At 36.9% G+C, this 16,386-nt stretch overlaps 2 protein-coding genes and 1 pseudogene across 6 annotated transcripts in view; 1 reads left to right on the plus strand and 2 right to left on the minus strand.

Annotated features, from left to right (window-relative positions):
- Positions 1-3,126, minus strand: part of SUN3 (Sad1 and UNC84 domain containing 3) — a 30,308-nt gene extending 27,182 nt beyond the window's left edge. For both annotated transcript variants that reach the window (XM_077162180.1, XM_077162172.1), the window contains exon 1: positions 2,819-3,126. In XM_077162180.1, the coding sequence (XP_077018295.1) occupies positions 2,819-2,937 (119 nt within the window). In that variant the 5' untranslated portion in view covers positions 2,938-3,126. The remainder of the gene's footprint in view (positions 1-2,818) is intronic.
- Positions 3,127-7,272: 4,146 nt separating this feature from the next.
- The window catches only part of C1H7orf57 (chromosome 1 C7orf57 homolog), a 69,090-nt gene continuing 59,976 nt past the window's right edge, over positions 7,273-16,386 (plus strand). Inside the window, exons 1-3 of one of the 4 annotated variants that reach the window (XM_077118845.1) lie at positions 7,273-7,419; positions 7,549-7,621; positions 12,497-12,682. In XM_077118845.1, coding sequence (XP_076974960.1) covers positions 7,567-7,621; positions 12,497-12,682 — 241 coding nt within the window. In that variant the 5' untranslated portion in view covers positions 7,273-7,419; positions 7,549-7,566. The remainder of the gene's footprint in view (positions 7,420-7,548; positions 7,622-12,496; positions 12,683-16,386) is intronic. The other 3 variants (XM_077118840.1, XM_077118853.1, XM_077118831.1) reach the window with 3 other exon arrangements.
- LOC143648591 (COP9 signalosome complex subunit 2 pseudogene) lies at positions 9,971-11,419 on the minus strand (annotated as a pseudogene).

Below are 16,386 nucleotides of genomic sequence, written 5' to 3' on the forward strand. Positions count from 1 at the left end.
GGTTACAAGATCAACATTCAAAAATCTGTAGCATTTTTATACACTAGTAATGAACAAGCTGAGGGGGAAATCAAGAAACGAATCCCATTTACAATTGCAACTAAAAGAATAAAATACCTAGGAATAAATTTAACTAAAGAGACAAAAAACCTATATAAAGAAAACTACAAAAAACTGTTAAAAGAAATCACAGAAGACCTAAATAGATGGAAGGGCATACCGTGTTCATGGATTGGAAGACTAAATATAGTTAAGATGTCAATCCTACCTAAATTGATTTACAGATTCAATGCAATACCAATCAAAATCCCAACAACTTATTTTTCAGAAATAGAAAAACCAATAAGCAAATTTATCTGGAAGGGCAGGGTGCCCCGAATTGCTAAAAACATCTTGAGGAAAAAAAACGAAGCTGGAGGTCTCGCGCTGCCTGACTTTAAGGCATATTATGAAGCCACAGTGGTCAAAACAGCATGGTATTGGCATAAAGATAGATATATCGACCAATGGAATCCAATAGAGTGCTCAGATATAGACCCTCTCATCTATGGACATTTGATCTTTGATAAGGCAGTCAAGCCAACTCACCTGGGACAGAACAGTCTCTTCGATAAATGGTGCCTAGAGAACTGGATATCCATATGCAAAAGAATGAAAGAAGACCCATCTCTCACACCCTATACAAAAGTTAACTCAAAATGGATCAAAGATCTAAACATTAGGTCTAAGACCATAAAACAGTTAGAGGAAAATGTTGGGAGATATCTTATGAATCTTACAACTGGAGGCGGTTTTATGGATCTTAAACCTAAAGCAAGAACACTGAAGAAGGAAATAAATAAATGGGAGCTCCTCAAAATTAAACACTTTTGTGCATCAAAGAACTTCATCAAGAAAGTAGAAAGACAGCCTACACAATGGGAGACAATATTTGGAAATGACATATCAGATAAAGGTCTAGTATCCAGAATTTATAAAAAGATTGTTCAACTCAACAACAAAAAGACAGCCAACCCAATTACAAAATGGGAAAAAGACTTGAACAGACACCTATCAGAAGAGGAAATACAAATGGCCAAAAGGCACATGCTCAATGTCCCTGGCCATTAGAGAAATGCAAATCAAAACCACAATGAGATATCATCTCACACCCACCAGAATAGCCATTATCAACAAAACAGAAAATGACAAGTGCTGGAGAGGATGCGGAGAAAGAGGCACACTTATCCACTGTTGGTGGGAATGTCAAATGGTGCAACCACTGTGGAAGGCAGTTTGGCGGTTCCTCAAAAAGCTGAATATAGAATTGCCATACGACCCAGCAAAACCATTGCTGGGAATCTACTCAAAGGACTTAAGGGCAAAGACACAAATGGACATTTGCACACCAATGTTTATAGCAGCGTTATTTACAATTGCAAAGAGATGGAAACAGCCAAAATCTCCATCAACAGAAGAGTGGCTAAACAAACTGTGGTATATACATACGATGGAATATTATGAAGCTTTAAGACAGGATAAACTTATGAAGCATGTAATAACATGGATGGACCTAGAGAACATTATGCTGAGTGAGTCTAGCCAAAAACTAAAGGACAAATGCTGTATGGTCCCACTGATGTGAAAGGACATTCGAGAATAAATTTGGAATATGTCATTGGTAACAGAGTCCAGCAGGAGGTAGAAACAGGGTAAGATGATGGGCAATTGGAGCTGAAGGGATACAGACTGTGCAACAGGACTAGATACAAAAACTCAAAAATGGACAGCACAATAATACCTAATTGTAAAGTAATCATGTTAAAACACTGAATGAAGCTGCATCTGAGCTATAGGTTTTTGTTTTGTTTTGTTTTGTTTTTACTATTATTACTTTTTTTTTTTCCTCTATATTAACATTCTATATCTTTTTCGGTTGTGTTGCTAGTTCTTCTAAACCGATGCAAATGTACTAAGAAACGATGATCATGCATCTATGTGATGATGTTAAGAATTACTGATTGCATATGTAGAATGGTATGATTTCTAAATGTTGGGTTAATTTCATTTTTTCTGTTAATTAAAAAAAAAAAGAGAAGAGGTAATTGGAGCTGAAGGGATACAGACTGTGCAACAGGACTGGATATAAAAACTCAGAAATGGACAGCACAATACTACCTAATTGTAATGCAATTATGTTAAAACATTGAATGAAGCTGCATGTGAGGTATAGGTTTTTTTTTTCTCTATATTATCGTTTTAATTCTTATTCTGTTGTCTTTTTATTTCTTTTTCTAAATCGATGCAAATGTACTAAGAAATGATGAACATGCAACTATATGATGATATTAAGAATTACTGATTGTACATGTAGAATGGAATGATTTCTAAATGTTTTGAAATCATTAAAAAATTAACAAAAAAAATTATTAATGTATTTAACGTCAAAAATTGTACACTTAAACATGGTTAAAATAATATGTTATGGTATGTATATTTGACCACAATTTAAAATGATGAAAGAAAAGTAAATAATCTGTAAACTTTTAAGTTAAAATAATCACTTTCCTGCTGCTAAAGTTCATTCTTTTAAAAAGAATGCCTTCTCTTTCAGGGTCTTTGTCCCTACCCAGTCCACTGCAATTCATCTAAATACTATTTACATAGATGATAGCATGCCACAGAGAACCGAAATCAGGAGAAACCTGCAGAGGAAACAGTTTGAAAAGAAGGAACATGTTGATTTGGTTATTCTCCAAGTTAACAGAGAATGCATGCCACATGTGGCATGGATTAGAAGGAGCGGATCTTTTTTAAAGAATTCTGCAAAGTTACATACCAGTTTGAGTCAGGGTTTTCATGCTCGGAGAGCATAACATTAATGCTTGTCCGACCGTGCGCTTCTTCAGAACCTCTTAAAAACCTGGTACCCCTTCCTGGCTTTGGCCTTCCATTCATTTTTCCCCACTGAACAAACTGTATTTTGTAGAGGGAAGAATACTGTTCATATTCTTTTTTTCTATTTTATGGAAAACATGATGCTATGCATGATGATTTTCTTTTTTTTGGTTCGGCTTTATTGTTTAACTTCTCTCGGGTGTTTCTCCTTCAAGGGAGAAACTGTGAGTGAACAAATCTTGAAATGTCTCTAATTCTTCTATTGCATCACACTTCTGTGACATGTCATAATGGTGCATATCTGCCTGACAGTGCATGGTCCTGAATATATGTACTGAAAATCTATTATTGAAGCATAGCTTAAGCATATTAAGTAAGATAAAGGTCTCTCATGTACCTTGTACTCTGCTATAACAGATCTGGAGGTTTTGTTGTGCTTGCTTCAGTACTTTTTTTTTTAACATGTACAAATGCAGTGGGAGGCCTCAAAATAGTGATCCCCAGTCTCAATCTGCTTCTTTATTACTCACAGCTAGTTTTAGTTAAAAAGTGATTGATATAAATATCATTCTCATGTATTTTAAAAGTATTTTACTATGTAAATATGTATCCACATATAATACTGTTTTCATGCTTTACATTTGAAATAAATAATATGCCACTCTCATAAATCTTCACTCATTTTAACTGCCCTCTAGTGTTCTATTATTCATCATTCTTCTATTAATGGATAATTAGGTTTTTTAGTTTTTAGCAATACAAATAACGTCTTAATTTAGACTCTTGAACATGTGTCTTTATGCACATTGCAAGGGCGTTTTTAGATATACACCTAGAAATGGAATTGCTGGATGGAACAATGAAGTAGTGTTTTTGGTGTATAAAATTCTAGGATGACAGTTATTTTTCTCTCAGCATTTAAGAAATACTATTCCATTGCCTTGGGAATTTATTATTGTGGATGAGAAATCCATCTAATTTCATTCTCCCCACCCCCATTTTTAGTTGAGTATTTTTTCCTTTGGATAGTTAAAAGATTTTTTGTTTATTCTTAATGTTCCTCATTTCACTACAGTGTATAGGGTGCAGTGATATCAGTTTTGCTTTTTCTTTATACTGAAAGGGCCCTTTCCATTTGAGAACATGTGTATTACTTCAATTCGGGAATATTTTTCAAGTACGAGTTCTCCAAATATTGTTTCTCTGCATTTCCTCTGTTTTCTTATAATGACTCATCCATCAACATTTGTGAATTCCTTTTAATTTATTCCCCTCACATCTCAACTTTTCTGTCATATTTTTTCCTTCTTCCTTTTCTTACTCTAGGCTGATTTAGGGGAAAATTCATAAATGCTATCTTCCAATGTACTAATTATCTCTTTGACTCTGTAACCTCTAAATCTATCTGAAAAATCTCAAGATTTCTATTTTTATACCCAATGGTTCAAAATTCAAAAGCTACGAAATGGCACATAGTAAAGCAGTTCCTTCCCACCCTGCTTCTTCTGTTCCCGCCCTCCTAGTATCCATGCTATAGTTTTCTTTCAAATAAGCGATATGCATACACGTAGATCTATACACTCATTTCCTCACATTTTAAAACTAGATGGCAGCTCACGACAAACAATGTTCTTCTCCTTTTTGTTTTCTTACATAAAAAATATATTTTGGGCAGGCCATGGTGGCTCAGTGGCAGAATTCTCACCTGTCATGCTGGAGATCTGGGTTTGATTCCTGGAGCCTGCCCATACCAAAAAAAAAAAAAATTTATATATAAATCTTTCCAGTTTAGTATGAACTTCCTCATTCTTTCATGGCAACATTGTGGTTCTTTTTTTTTGCATAGGCAGGCACTGGGAAACGAACCGGGTCTCTGGCATGGCAGGTGAGAACTCTGCCACTAAGTCACCGTTGCACTGCCCAGCATCATTTTCTATTGTGTGAATGTTCCATAATCTGTTTCACCTGTCCTATATTGATGGACATTTTGATATTAAAAGCAATATGCAATAAATAACTGTATACTTAAGTTATTCTGTAAAAGTGTGTATTTATCTGTAAGGAAATATATACCCAGAGGAGGAATTGTGGGGTCAAAGTCTATGCGTATTTGTAATTTTGATAAACATTGTCTTTGGAAAGACCCTACCAATTTACGTTTCCACTAGGAATGTATAAAAGTTTATTTCACTGTCTATTTACCAACATAGTGTTTTCAAACTTTTTATTTTTTAGAGTCTACTAGATTTTCAAAAACTGTTTCTCAGGATAGTTTCCTTTTGCATTCTGTTGAATGACATAGAGCGTGCTCTTTTTTTTCACACGACAAAGAGCCAAGTCCTCTTGGGTTCTATTCTTCGTCTACCTGCTTTTGTTTCATTTCTCCCTTTTTTGCTTGAAAAAATTTTTTTGAGATATCACTCTTTTATGGAATTTATTTAAGTAGTTTATACTTAATTAAAACCCCTTTTCAGACCATCTTATTTTAAAAAATCAATGTGGAGATCATTCATTTTCCTATTGTTTATCATGGTGGTGTCATCTTAGTGTCCAGTTTCCATCTGAGATCTAGAATGTTGGTCTAGAGCCTTATTCCCACTTACACTCCCATTTGTGCTCCTCCTTCTTTATTGGAGCCCCAGTGGCTCCCAGGGTTGTTAAATATTTTTTTTCTTTTTACATTTTATCTATTATTGTTATACGTTTGCAACAAGGGAACTTCATAGTACAAATTCCAAATGCTGTCTCTGTCAGAATGCTGAACAGATTTTTTATGATCAATATTGTGACAACTGAGCATTCAGCTTTCTACCTGGAATTGTTTCGCTTTTTTTGGCCCAGATGGAAATCTCTGGTAGGACACACTGCCTATTAACTTTTCTCTCCCCAGTCTTGCTTGGCTAGGGAGACTCTTCTACTGTGCTGGAGCATCTCAGCCCAGTTATTAGCTACTCCTCCCTGAGCAAGGAATCATGGAAATAACTCACTCATACTGAAAGCTGGAGTAGGCGTGTCTTAGTTTGCCAGGGCTTCGATGACACATGCCACACAGACTTGCTTGCTTAGACAATAGGAATTCATTAATTCAAAGTTTTGAAGGCTGGAAGTCCAAAGTTAAGGTGTCAGCAAGGCCGTGCTTTCTGCAAAGTCTGTAATGTTGTGGAGGCAGCAGTCTTCTGTGATGAGGCTCTCTTTCTGGCTTCTACTTCTTCTTGGCTTCTACTTCTATACATGACTAAGTTCCTTTGCTCATAAGTACTTAAGCCATATTGGATTAAGTTCTGCCTTCATTCAGTGTGGCCACTCCTTAACTAATGAAAGCATGTTCAAACGTCCTATTTACAAAAGGGTTCAAATTCACAGGATCAGGACATAGGACTTGAATGTGTGAAGGTGGGTGACATGAGCCAATCTCCAACAAAGAGCAGGATTTTTTTTGTTTTTCCCTTTTGTAGTTTATTCCTATATAATTGTCACACTGAGTTAACTCCGAGTAATTATCTCCATTATTTGTCAAGGGCGACATGGAACTTTCTGGATAACAAAAATGGCTCCCACTGAACTATGTTATAGCTATTGTTGCCTTATTGGCATCACCAAATGATATGCCAGATGGTCTGCTTTCTGGTGAAGCAGGATTCATAACATGTTTCTTGTAGACCCCAAATACAGGCAAGTCAAGTGTTTGGAATTCAGAACACTATTTGGTAGAAACATGGTTACGGGCTTTTAAAAAGTGATATAAAAAAATGACTTCTGACCTAAAAGATACGTATTCCTGAAAAAATAAGGTGTAACAAAGGACCTTTACAGAATAATTTCATTATTCTGAATAATGAATAATTTCATTATTGATGCACAATTAATTGGCAGAAACGTCTCTTTACTGGCTTTCCCAGGCACGTGTATGTCTTCTGTTTTTTAAAATGCATTACATAAACGGGAGATTTATGAGCATATCTCTGTCTAAAGTTAAGCATTCTTTGGCTAGGTGAATAATCACTCTTACATTCATTCGGTAAAATTATATTTTCATATACTGTCGCCCTCTTTTTTTTAAGATGAGACAGTTTATTAAGGAGTGCTAGTAAAACGTGGTAGATGCCACCAGTTTTTCCGGGCGCTTTGTAGTAACTAGGATTCCCAGCAGGAAACGAGAGGAAGCGGGAGGAGTCCTGGCCAGTAGCCGGGGTCCTTCCCAGCAAACGTAGACCCGCCCCCACCCAGCGCGGTCCCGCCCCGGGTCCTCGCTCCTCTTCTAGCCCAGACCCCGCCTGGGGCAGTTGACTGGCGGCACCCGCGCCCCGCCTATGCTGTGATTGGCTGGATGCCGCGCCGCAGGCTGCTTCGATTGGCTCCCGGCGCTCCCACCCGCGCCGGCCGCAGGTGCAGACCGGCCGTTGCCCGGGCGACGCGTGTTGTTGTGGTTCCGCCGCCCGCGTGGAGCCTGTATGGAGTTTGGCACCAGCTTTCCATGTGTAAGCAAATTGCAGTCTCAGCGCGACGCCGCCCTACGCTCTCAGGGACATTCTCGGTGATCCGGTGAGCTGGGGCGGGTGGGTCGAGGACTCTGGCCCACTTGGGAGAGTCCCAGGAGCTCTTGGTTACTCAGTTCACAGGAGGGGCTTAGTGCGTGAACACTCTACTCGGTGTTCTTTCTCTTCAAAACAGCGCTCAGAGGTCTCAGCAATGAGAAACACGAGCAAGGACCTGCACGGCGCAACCAGCCGTTATGCTTCCTGTGGTGAGTACGTTTGCGGAGCCCTCTGGAGGACCGACACACGGAGGCATCCTGGAGCCCAAAAGAGGCTGTGTTCATTTTTGCTCGGATTTTATTGGGTTGGTCATGAATCCGGCACCCTCTCGGTTTGTGTTTGGACGAAGAGAAGAGGATAAAACTAAAAAGTTTTATTCTAAAAAAACTTGTGAAACTATCCCTGTGCCCGTGTTAAAGTGAGGCATAAAGGGAGAATATGAAAAACAATTCGTTTTGTTTTTCTTTATTTTCAACGAGAAAACCAATGTTGTCTACAGTTGCCTCAGTTGTCGGTCAAAAGAATTTTTTTGGAATTTCCTTTGTAATAGTTTAACCCTGTATAACTCACAGCTTTTTTCCTCAATCCAGACTTATGAGCTTTCTTTTTCAGCTTCATCCTGGCCTATTTCACTGATTCCTTATTTCTTACTACCAATTTAGACCCTAACCAAGTGAAGTATATTGCCTGTTTTAAGTGGTTGGAAAAAAAGGAAACAAGAATTCAGTGGAGGTGCCTCCTTTCAACAATTCACATAGTCATGGAATTTACCTTATTCACCAGGGGCTGAATTTGAAGAGAAGGGAAGGAAGAAGATTTGGAATATTGTTGTCCGTTTTTTGTTTTTATTTCTCTCCATTTAGTGAAGGACTGGAGAAAGAGGGTTAGAGAAGCTGGTCCTGGAGCTCAGCTTGGGAGAGACAGAATGGGAAGCTGGGCTGGTATGCTGGAGTTGTTTACATCTGAAAGAAAGTGAGGACTGGGAGGAGGAGAGTGGAGCAACCTGTGGGAAGATCCCTGGCCAGGAGGCTTGGGCTCTCACCTTGCATTCTCCAACCTTTCTGTGAAAGGTTGTGGCCTTATCTGTAAGAATGACACTAATAAAAGCCAAAAAGTGCCAGGCACTGTTCTAAAATATTAACTCATTTAGCATCATAACAACCCTACCAGGTATCATTAACCCAGTTTTGAGGGTTGAGGACACTGAGGCATATGAAATTCTAAGTAATTTGCTCAGGGTCACATACCTAACAAGTTGGAATGGGGTCCCCACAGCCTGTCCTTGTGATCTCCCTTCTCTGGTTGCCACAGCAGCCTAAAGACAGGGGCCTGTGCTCTGAAAACTGTGTGTTCTGGTTTGGAGACCAGAGGAGCTAGACTCAAGTTGCTGCTGGGAGATTGTCGGTGAGATTCATTATCTCTTGTAGGCTCTGTTTTCTCATTGATAAAATGAGAATACTAATACTCACACATGAAGACATAAAAATCTATAAGATACTAAACAGTCTGCTGTCATATAAGTACTTCTAGTTTAAAGTGATAAAAGCTAAAAGATTATTTTTGTCCATTTAACCCTCTATGTGTGGGATTGTTAGGTGGTGGCAGTTGATTCTTACTGACTGGTACCATTGCTTGCTGAGTCCTTTGGCATGTATTTTTAAATGGCTGAAAGGATTAGAGTTCCTGTACCTGCCGGAGTTTACAATAATGAGAAGAAAGTAGAAGATACACTGTTCTCTGTGGATTAATTAGTAACAAAAACTTGGAGAGGAAAAGTTACACAAGAATCTAATGACTTCCCTCTAAAAGAAAAAATATTTGAGTTGAATAGGGTCAAAATATGAAGCTGCTAAACTCATTCTTAACTCTTAAATTGATTCTCTGTGATCATCTGTGCAGTTTTTTAAAGCTTTCCCTGTGGTTTGTTTTCTTTTCAAAACTGCATAATGTTGATTTAGGTAATTAATGTCCTTAAACTATTTTTAAAAATTTCCATTCTAAATACTATTTGTTTTTATGTGGTGAACCAGCTATATAGTTCTATGTAGGAATCAGATAAGCTTTTTTTTTTTTTCCAATTTCTAACTGCACTGTTTATTTTGCTGCTTGGAACCTAAGTGACAGTATGCCACTATAATTAAGGGGTTTCATCTAAACCTTTACTACACTGCAGGTACAAAAATATTTGGACACATTTTTGGAGAATTGACATTTTGTAAAATGCAGCAAACATTTTAGTTTATACATGAGAAAAGAAAGTGTTCAGAAGGGTATGCATTTCAAGTTATTGCAGTTATTTGTGAGAATTTCTGCAGGTAAAACATGTTTAAATTTAACCAACAATAGTGTGTCAGTGTATTTAAAATCATGACAAAAACCTTCTCTTTGGTCATGTTGCCCATGACAAATTACTATGATGATGTATGTTTAGGGCAAGCTGTCAATTCAGCAATGGCATTTTGGTTTTCTTCTGGAGAGTAAAGCTGTTTTTCTTGGGATAAATGCAGCAGCAAAACACAAACCAGTTGATCAAAAAAGCACTTCTGCCGTAACTTCATTAATTTTCAGGACATCTCAACCGACAGTAGTTTTGCCATTTCCTGTTCTTTTAAGGATTATATCTCTGCACTTTGCCTTAAGTGCGTCTGTAAAAACCTGTTCTTTGTTAAGCCAGTTTACTGACTACAGCCTGGCTGAGAGAATTTAATTGGTTGGTCCATTTATCTAGAGAAATATATCGTGCATTGCCCCTCTTCTGATGATCCAGTTCAAGGAGCTGGTTGACTTGATCAATTCAGACACGGATAATGTTATCCAGTATGTACTCCACCAGCAAGCTTTCCACATCAGTTACATCTATGTTTAACTTCTTAGAAATGAAAGGAATATGTATTCTTGTGTAAGGCTTAATTTTATGTGCACTTGTGTTCTGAGGGTTTGCAAAAGCTCTTCAGTATGTTCCCTTAAGAAAGGATCATCCACGATGTTGCTGTGGTTTGTTTTCAGAATCTTTTCAAATTCAGTAATGTCATTATTCTGATAGGCACTTACTAAATTTGCCATTGCTAGAATTTCTGGATAATTTTTGTACGGCTTGGCCTGCTGTGAGTCAAATGGATTTATTTGCTATTTCATTAGCATATTTGGTAAGACCAAATATTTTAAGCAAGTAGTTCATCTGGGACTCCCTGATTCATCATAATTCTTGAATGCTTAAAAAAAAAAATCAGTGTGTTCCTTTTCAAATTCACCTTTTCTCAAGTGCATTTTACCACCACATTCTCTGGTGACTTCCATGATCAGTGGATGAGGGATAGCAGACTTACTGTGAAGTGACTGTTCATAGAGTGCTTTAAATTTTTTGTTATTTTCTGTGCTGTGTACATTTGAATTTCCAAAGCATTTATTTCTAATAACTGTGTACCTTTTTTCAGGTCATCTTCTCCATAATCATTCTGGCAGGATTAATGTAATTGGTGTAAAATTTTTTGAAGTTTCCCATATTCTTCTTGTTCTAAATATAATTTTCCAAGCTTTGGTTTGTCTTAAACCACAGTCTATAATTCTTAGCATCTTTGAAAGCTTCCAATGTTGTTTCATAGAATTCCTGCAGTAAATCCATCTGACATAAAAAATCAGAATTCTGTTTAGAAGTGAGATATCAAGAATAGAATTAATGGATTTTTTAGAATAATTTTTTGTGACTGCACTCTGAATATGGGTCAACAGTTGTTTATATCTGTTTATTTCTGGAAAGTTTGTCAACTTAAAATTAATCTTAATCATTTGTTTCAGTGCTTTAAATCCCCATTTTCCTTTTTCACCTTCAAGTTCCAAAACCTTTAGGAAACTGCTTAATGCTGCTTTTGAGTTATCTTCTTTCAATGCTATGGAATTATAGTACCGATTTTCCAAATCCACATTTGGTTCCGGTTACTATCTTCAGAATATTCCAGGTTGTAGTCCTCCTCCTCATCGCACATGAAATCATCCTCCATGTCAGACATCTTGGCTGGGAAGGGGGGAAGGGGAGGACAAATTGGAGACAACCTCTGGAACCAGATAACTTTTGTCTTTAGAGGACAGTTTCATGCTTATGGGACAACCATGAATGTGAATTGATTTATTCAACACCCATTTTCCTGTGCACCCACCAAGAGCAGGGCATTGCACTAGACTCTGACACTCATGAATTTGTAAATTCTAGTTAGTGTTGTTAAATATACCAAATTACGTGTGGTGCATTTATTGCATCTTTTTTATTTTACTTTTTTTCTGGATTTGGTTTCCAAATTTTCATTCGGTTGTGGTATTTTCCCTTTTATCTGGACGTATGGTTAATCAGTTTCCAATGCACAGAGTTTCCTAATAGTCCGACTAAAAGTCTCTCACAGAGAGTCTTATGGGAGGTCACGAACCATAATTTAGGAATATGTCCTCCATGCCTTAAGCTGACAAGGCCACTTAGGCAACTTGATCACTTTGTCAGTTCTATGGCCATCTTCTTTTCCCAAGGACCCTGTCTGTTGGACTCAAATCAGGGTGGAGAAGAAGAACAGAGAGCCAGCTATCCTTAATTTTCCTCTCCTTCTTCTCTTACACTGTGGCACCAAACTCCGTCTTTTTGACACCTCCTCTCTATAGAAATCCCATGCCTTTATGTATCCTCACCAACATTTCAGTTTATAAGGATGCAACTTGAGGTTTTTCAAGGAAGCCAATCTCAGTCAACATAGGAATCAATAATGGTTTTCCATAACAAGTAATTGCTCTGACAAAGCTACAGTTTCCCCTTCCCTTCTCTCTTTTCTGTAATATCTGGAACTCTGGTTCTAGACTTTTAATTAGGTAACTGAGTTACTGATGGTGTTATGATTCATTACATAATATTCAAAAGAGGAGAACTTCTTCCCTTGCTAATGTGCTGTGTGGCATGTATTGCCCCTAATTGTACTGTCTACACAGGACAATCCTGTGGAGTAGAAGACATTCTCACTCACATGTCTTCTAGGCAGTGGAACAAACTGAACCATGAGATTAATGTGTACATCACCACAGTGACTTTGGCCTTAACTCTCTTCCAGATTGGTATTACCATCTTCCAGCAAAGCAGTCTGAGAAACCAGTTGATGCCCCACCAGCATCCCAGATCCCAGGTCTCAGCAATTTGGGAGACTCACATAATGGGAATACAGTGACGACACGTAGATACTGGATAAAAGAAACAGACTCAGAATATGTTAAACTGGCAAAACAAGGCGGCAGACCTGGTAAATACATTCATTTGCTTTGCTTAATTTTCATTTGGTTCTCTTAGTTTGGCTCAAGGAAACATTAGGAGAGTTTTTTCATAATTTAATTTCCTCATTATAAAAATATTACTATAAAATTCGTAAGTTTTGACCAACACCTTTGGAAGTATAGGTGGTTATTCCTTCTTTCCCATTTGTACTGTCAGTTCTGCTACAGTTCAGGATGTGTATAATCTTCAGTGATTTGCTAATTTTTAGAAGTTAAATCAAATAGGCTTTGAGTTCAATGAATTGGCTTTCTGGGACTTTTTTCTGAATGATAACTTGACAATGACTGACCCCTTTTTACTTTCTAGTTGCAAAGAGAAACTCCCGAAGTTGTCTACTTAACAGAAAATCTGTCTTTGGGTTCTGTTTTTTTCTTAATAAGAGAAGTTGTAGCTTTATACCAAGATCATGTAAAAAAAAAATCAGGACACCACACTGTTATTAACACCTTGCATTGGTGTGGTATATTTGTTACAATTGATGAAAGCACATTTTTATAATTGTACCATTCAATATAGTTTGTAGTTTAACTTAGGGTTCCCTGTTTGTGTAGTGCAGTTCCATGGATTAATTTTTAAAAATTTTTATTCTAGTGACATATATAAAACCTAAAATTTCCCCCTTTTAATCACACTCCAATATATAACTCTGTGATGTTAATTACATTCACAGTGTTGTGCATTCTTTACCAAAATGTTTGTCCACCGTACCAAATTTTCTATTGTGCATTTTAAGCCTTAACTCTATTCCCTGCTCCCACCCCTCCCCTGGTAACCTGTAGTCTAGATTCTGACTCAGTGAGTTTTCTTTTTCTAATTTTATATCAGTGACCTCAGACAGTATTTATCTTTCTATGTCTGGTTTATTTAATTCAATTTGATGTTTTTAAGGTTCATCCATGTTGTTGCATGAATCAGAGCTTCCTTTTTACAACTGAATACTATTCCTATTGTGTAAATATTCAACATTTTGTTTATCCATTAATCAGTCGATGGACATTTGGGTTGCTTCCATCTTTTTGCAATTGTGAATAATGCTGCTAGAAACATTGGTGTGAAAATATCTGTTCGAGTCTCTGCTTTCAATTCAGTATCCCTAGAAGTGGGATTGCTGGGTCATATGGTAGTTCTATACTTAGCTTTCTGAGGAATCACTAAACTGTCTTCCACAGAAACTGCACCATATTACATTTCCACCAGCAAAAAATGAGTGTTCCTGTCTCTCCACATCGTCTCCAACATTTACAGTTTTCTTTTTTTTTTTTTTTACCACTATCCATTCTGGTAGGTATGAAATGGTATCTCATTGTGGTTTTGATTTGCACGTTCCCGATGGCTAATGATGTTGAGCATCTTTTCATGTGCTTATTGGCCAACTGTATATGTTTAGAGAGTTATCTGTTCAATTCTTTTGCTTATTTTTAAATTGGATTGTTTGTCTTTTGTTGTGGAGTTGTAGGATTTCTTTATATAATCAAGATATTAATCCCTTATCAGATATGTGGTTTCTAAATATTTTCTCCTGTTTTTTAAGTTGTCCTTTTACTTTCATAATAAAGTCATTTAAGGCACAAAATTTTTAATTTTTATGAGGTCCTGTTTATCCATTTTTTTGTTGTTGTTGCTTGTGCTTTTTGTGTAAAGTCTATGAAACCCTTGCCTAACACAAGGTCCTGAAGATGCTCCACTAGGTATTCTTCTGTGATTTTTATATTTCTGGCTCTTATATTTAGGTCTTTGATTAATTTTGAGTTGATTTTTTTATGGTGTGAGGTTGGAGTCAACCGTCATTCTTTTGCATATGGACATACAGTTTTCCCAGCAAGTGGCTATTCTTTCCCAATTGAATGGTCCTTTCCCCCAACCAAAAATCAATTGACCATAAATGTGAGGGTTCATTTCTGAGCTCTACATTTGATTCTATTTGTCTATATGTCTGATCTTGTGCCAGTACTATACTGGTTTTTTCTTTTCTTGTTTGTTTGTTTTTCTACATGGGCAGGCACCGGAAATCGAACCCGGATCTCTGGCATGGCAGGCAAAACTCTGCCACTGAGCCATCATGGCCCACTTCATACTGTTTTGATTACTGTGGCTTAGTAATAAGTTTTAAGCTTGGAAGATATGAGTCCTCCAACTTCAATCTTCTTTTTCAAGATGTTTTTGGTTATTCAGGGCTCTTTAGCCTTCCAAATAAATTTCATAATGGGCTTTTCCATTTCTGCAAAGTAGGATGTTGGAATTTTGATTGAGATTGCATTGAATCTGTAAATCACTTTGGGTAGAATTGACATTTTAATATTTAGTCTTCTAATCCATGACCATGGAATGTCCTTCGATTTATTTAGGCTTTCTTTATTTTCTTGTAGCAATGTTTAATAGTTTTCTGTGTACATATATTTTACATCCTTTATTACCTTTGTATCCTTGATTGTATCTATTTTAGATATTTGATTCTTTTAGTTGCTATTTTAATGGAATAATTCTTCTTTTTGTTGTTCATTGCTTGTGTGTGGGAATACTACTGATTTTGGGGTTTTGACTTTGTACTGCCATTTTGCTGAACTTATTAATTAGCTCTAGGAGCTTTGTGGTGGATTTTTCAAGATTTTCTATATATAGGATCATGTAATCTACAAATAGGGAAAGTTTTGCTTCTTTCCAATTTAGATGCTTTTTTATTTGTTTTATTTGCCTCATTGCTCTGGCTGGAACTTCCAGTACAATGATTAACAGCAATGATATTAGGCATCCTTGTCTTCTTGTCTTCTTCCTGATCATAGAGGGAAAGCTTTCAGTCTTTCATGATTAAATAACATTTTAGCTATGGTTTTTCATGTAAGCCCCTTATCATATTTAGAAAGCTTCCAATTCTCCCCAGTTTTCTAAGTGTTTTTATCAAGAAAGGATGCTGGATTTTGTCAAATGTGTTTTTACCAGCAATTTAGAAGATCATGTAGGTTTTTTCCATTATTCTGTTAATGTGGTGCATTACATTAATGGATTTTCTTACATTGAACCACCTGTGCATGACTGGGCTAAATCCCACTTGATCATGGTATATTAGTGTTTTAATGTGGTGTTGGATTCTGGTTTCTAGTATGTTGTTGAGGATACTTGCGTCTATATTCATAAGAGATATTGGTCTGTAGTTTCCTTTTCTTGTGCTATCTTTATATGACTTTGGTATGAGGATGACATTGGCCTCATAGAATGAGTGAGTGAGTGTTCCCTCCTCTTCAGAGTTTTGGAAGAGTTTGAGCAGGATTGGTGTTAATTCTTCTTGGAATATTTGTTAAAATTCCCTTGTGAAGCTCTCCTGTCCTGAGCTTTTCTTTGTTGGAAGGTTTTTGATTACTGGTTCAATCTCTTATTGGTTGTTGGTTTGTTGAGCTCTTCTATTTCTTTTTGAGTCAGTACAGGTAGTTTTTATATTTCCAGGTATTTGTCCATTTCACCTAGGTCATCTAATTTGTAGGCATACAGTTGTTCATAGTATCCTCTTATGGTCCTTTTCATTTCAGTGGGGTCAGTAGTAATGTCCCCCTTTTCATTTCTGATTTTAGTCATTTGTGTCATCTCTCTTTTTTTCTTCATCAGTCTAGCTAAAAGTTTGTCAGTTTTATTGATCTTGTCAAAGAGCCAGTTTTTGGTTTGCTGATTCTCTTTATTGTT

Source organism: Tamandua tetradactyla, chromosome 1 (genome assembly GCF_023851605.1).
Source record: "Tamandua tetradactyla isolate mTamTet1 chromosome 1, mTamTet1.pri, whole genome shotgun sequence".
Taxonomy (NCBI): Eukaryota; Metazoa; Chordata; class Mammalia; order Pilosa; family Myrmecophagidae; genus Tamandua; species Tamandua tetradactyla.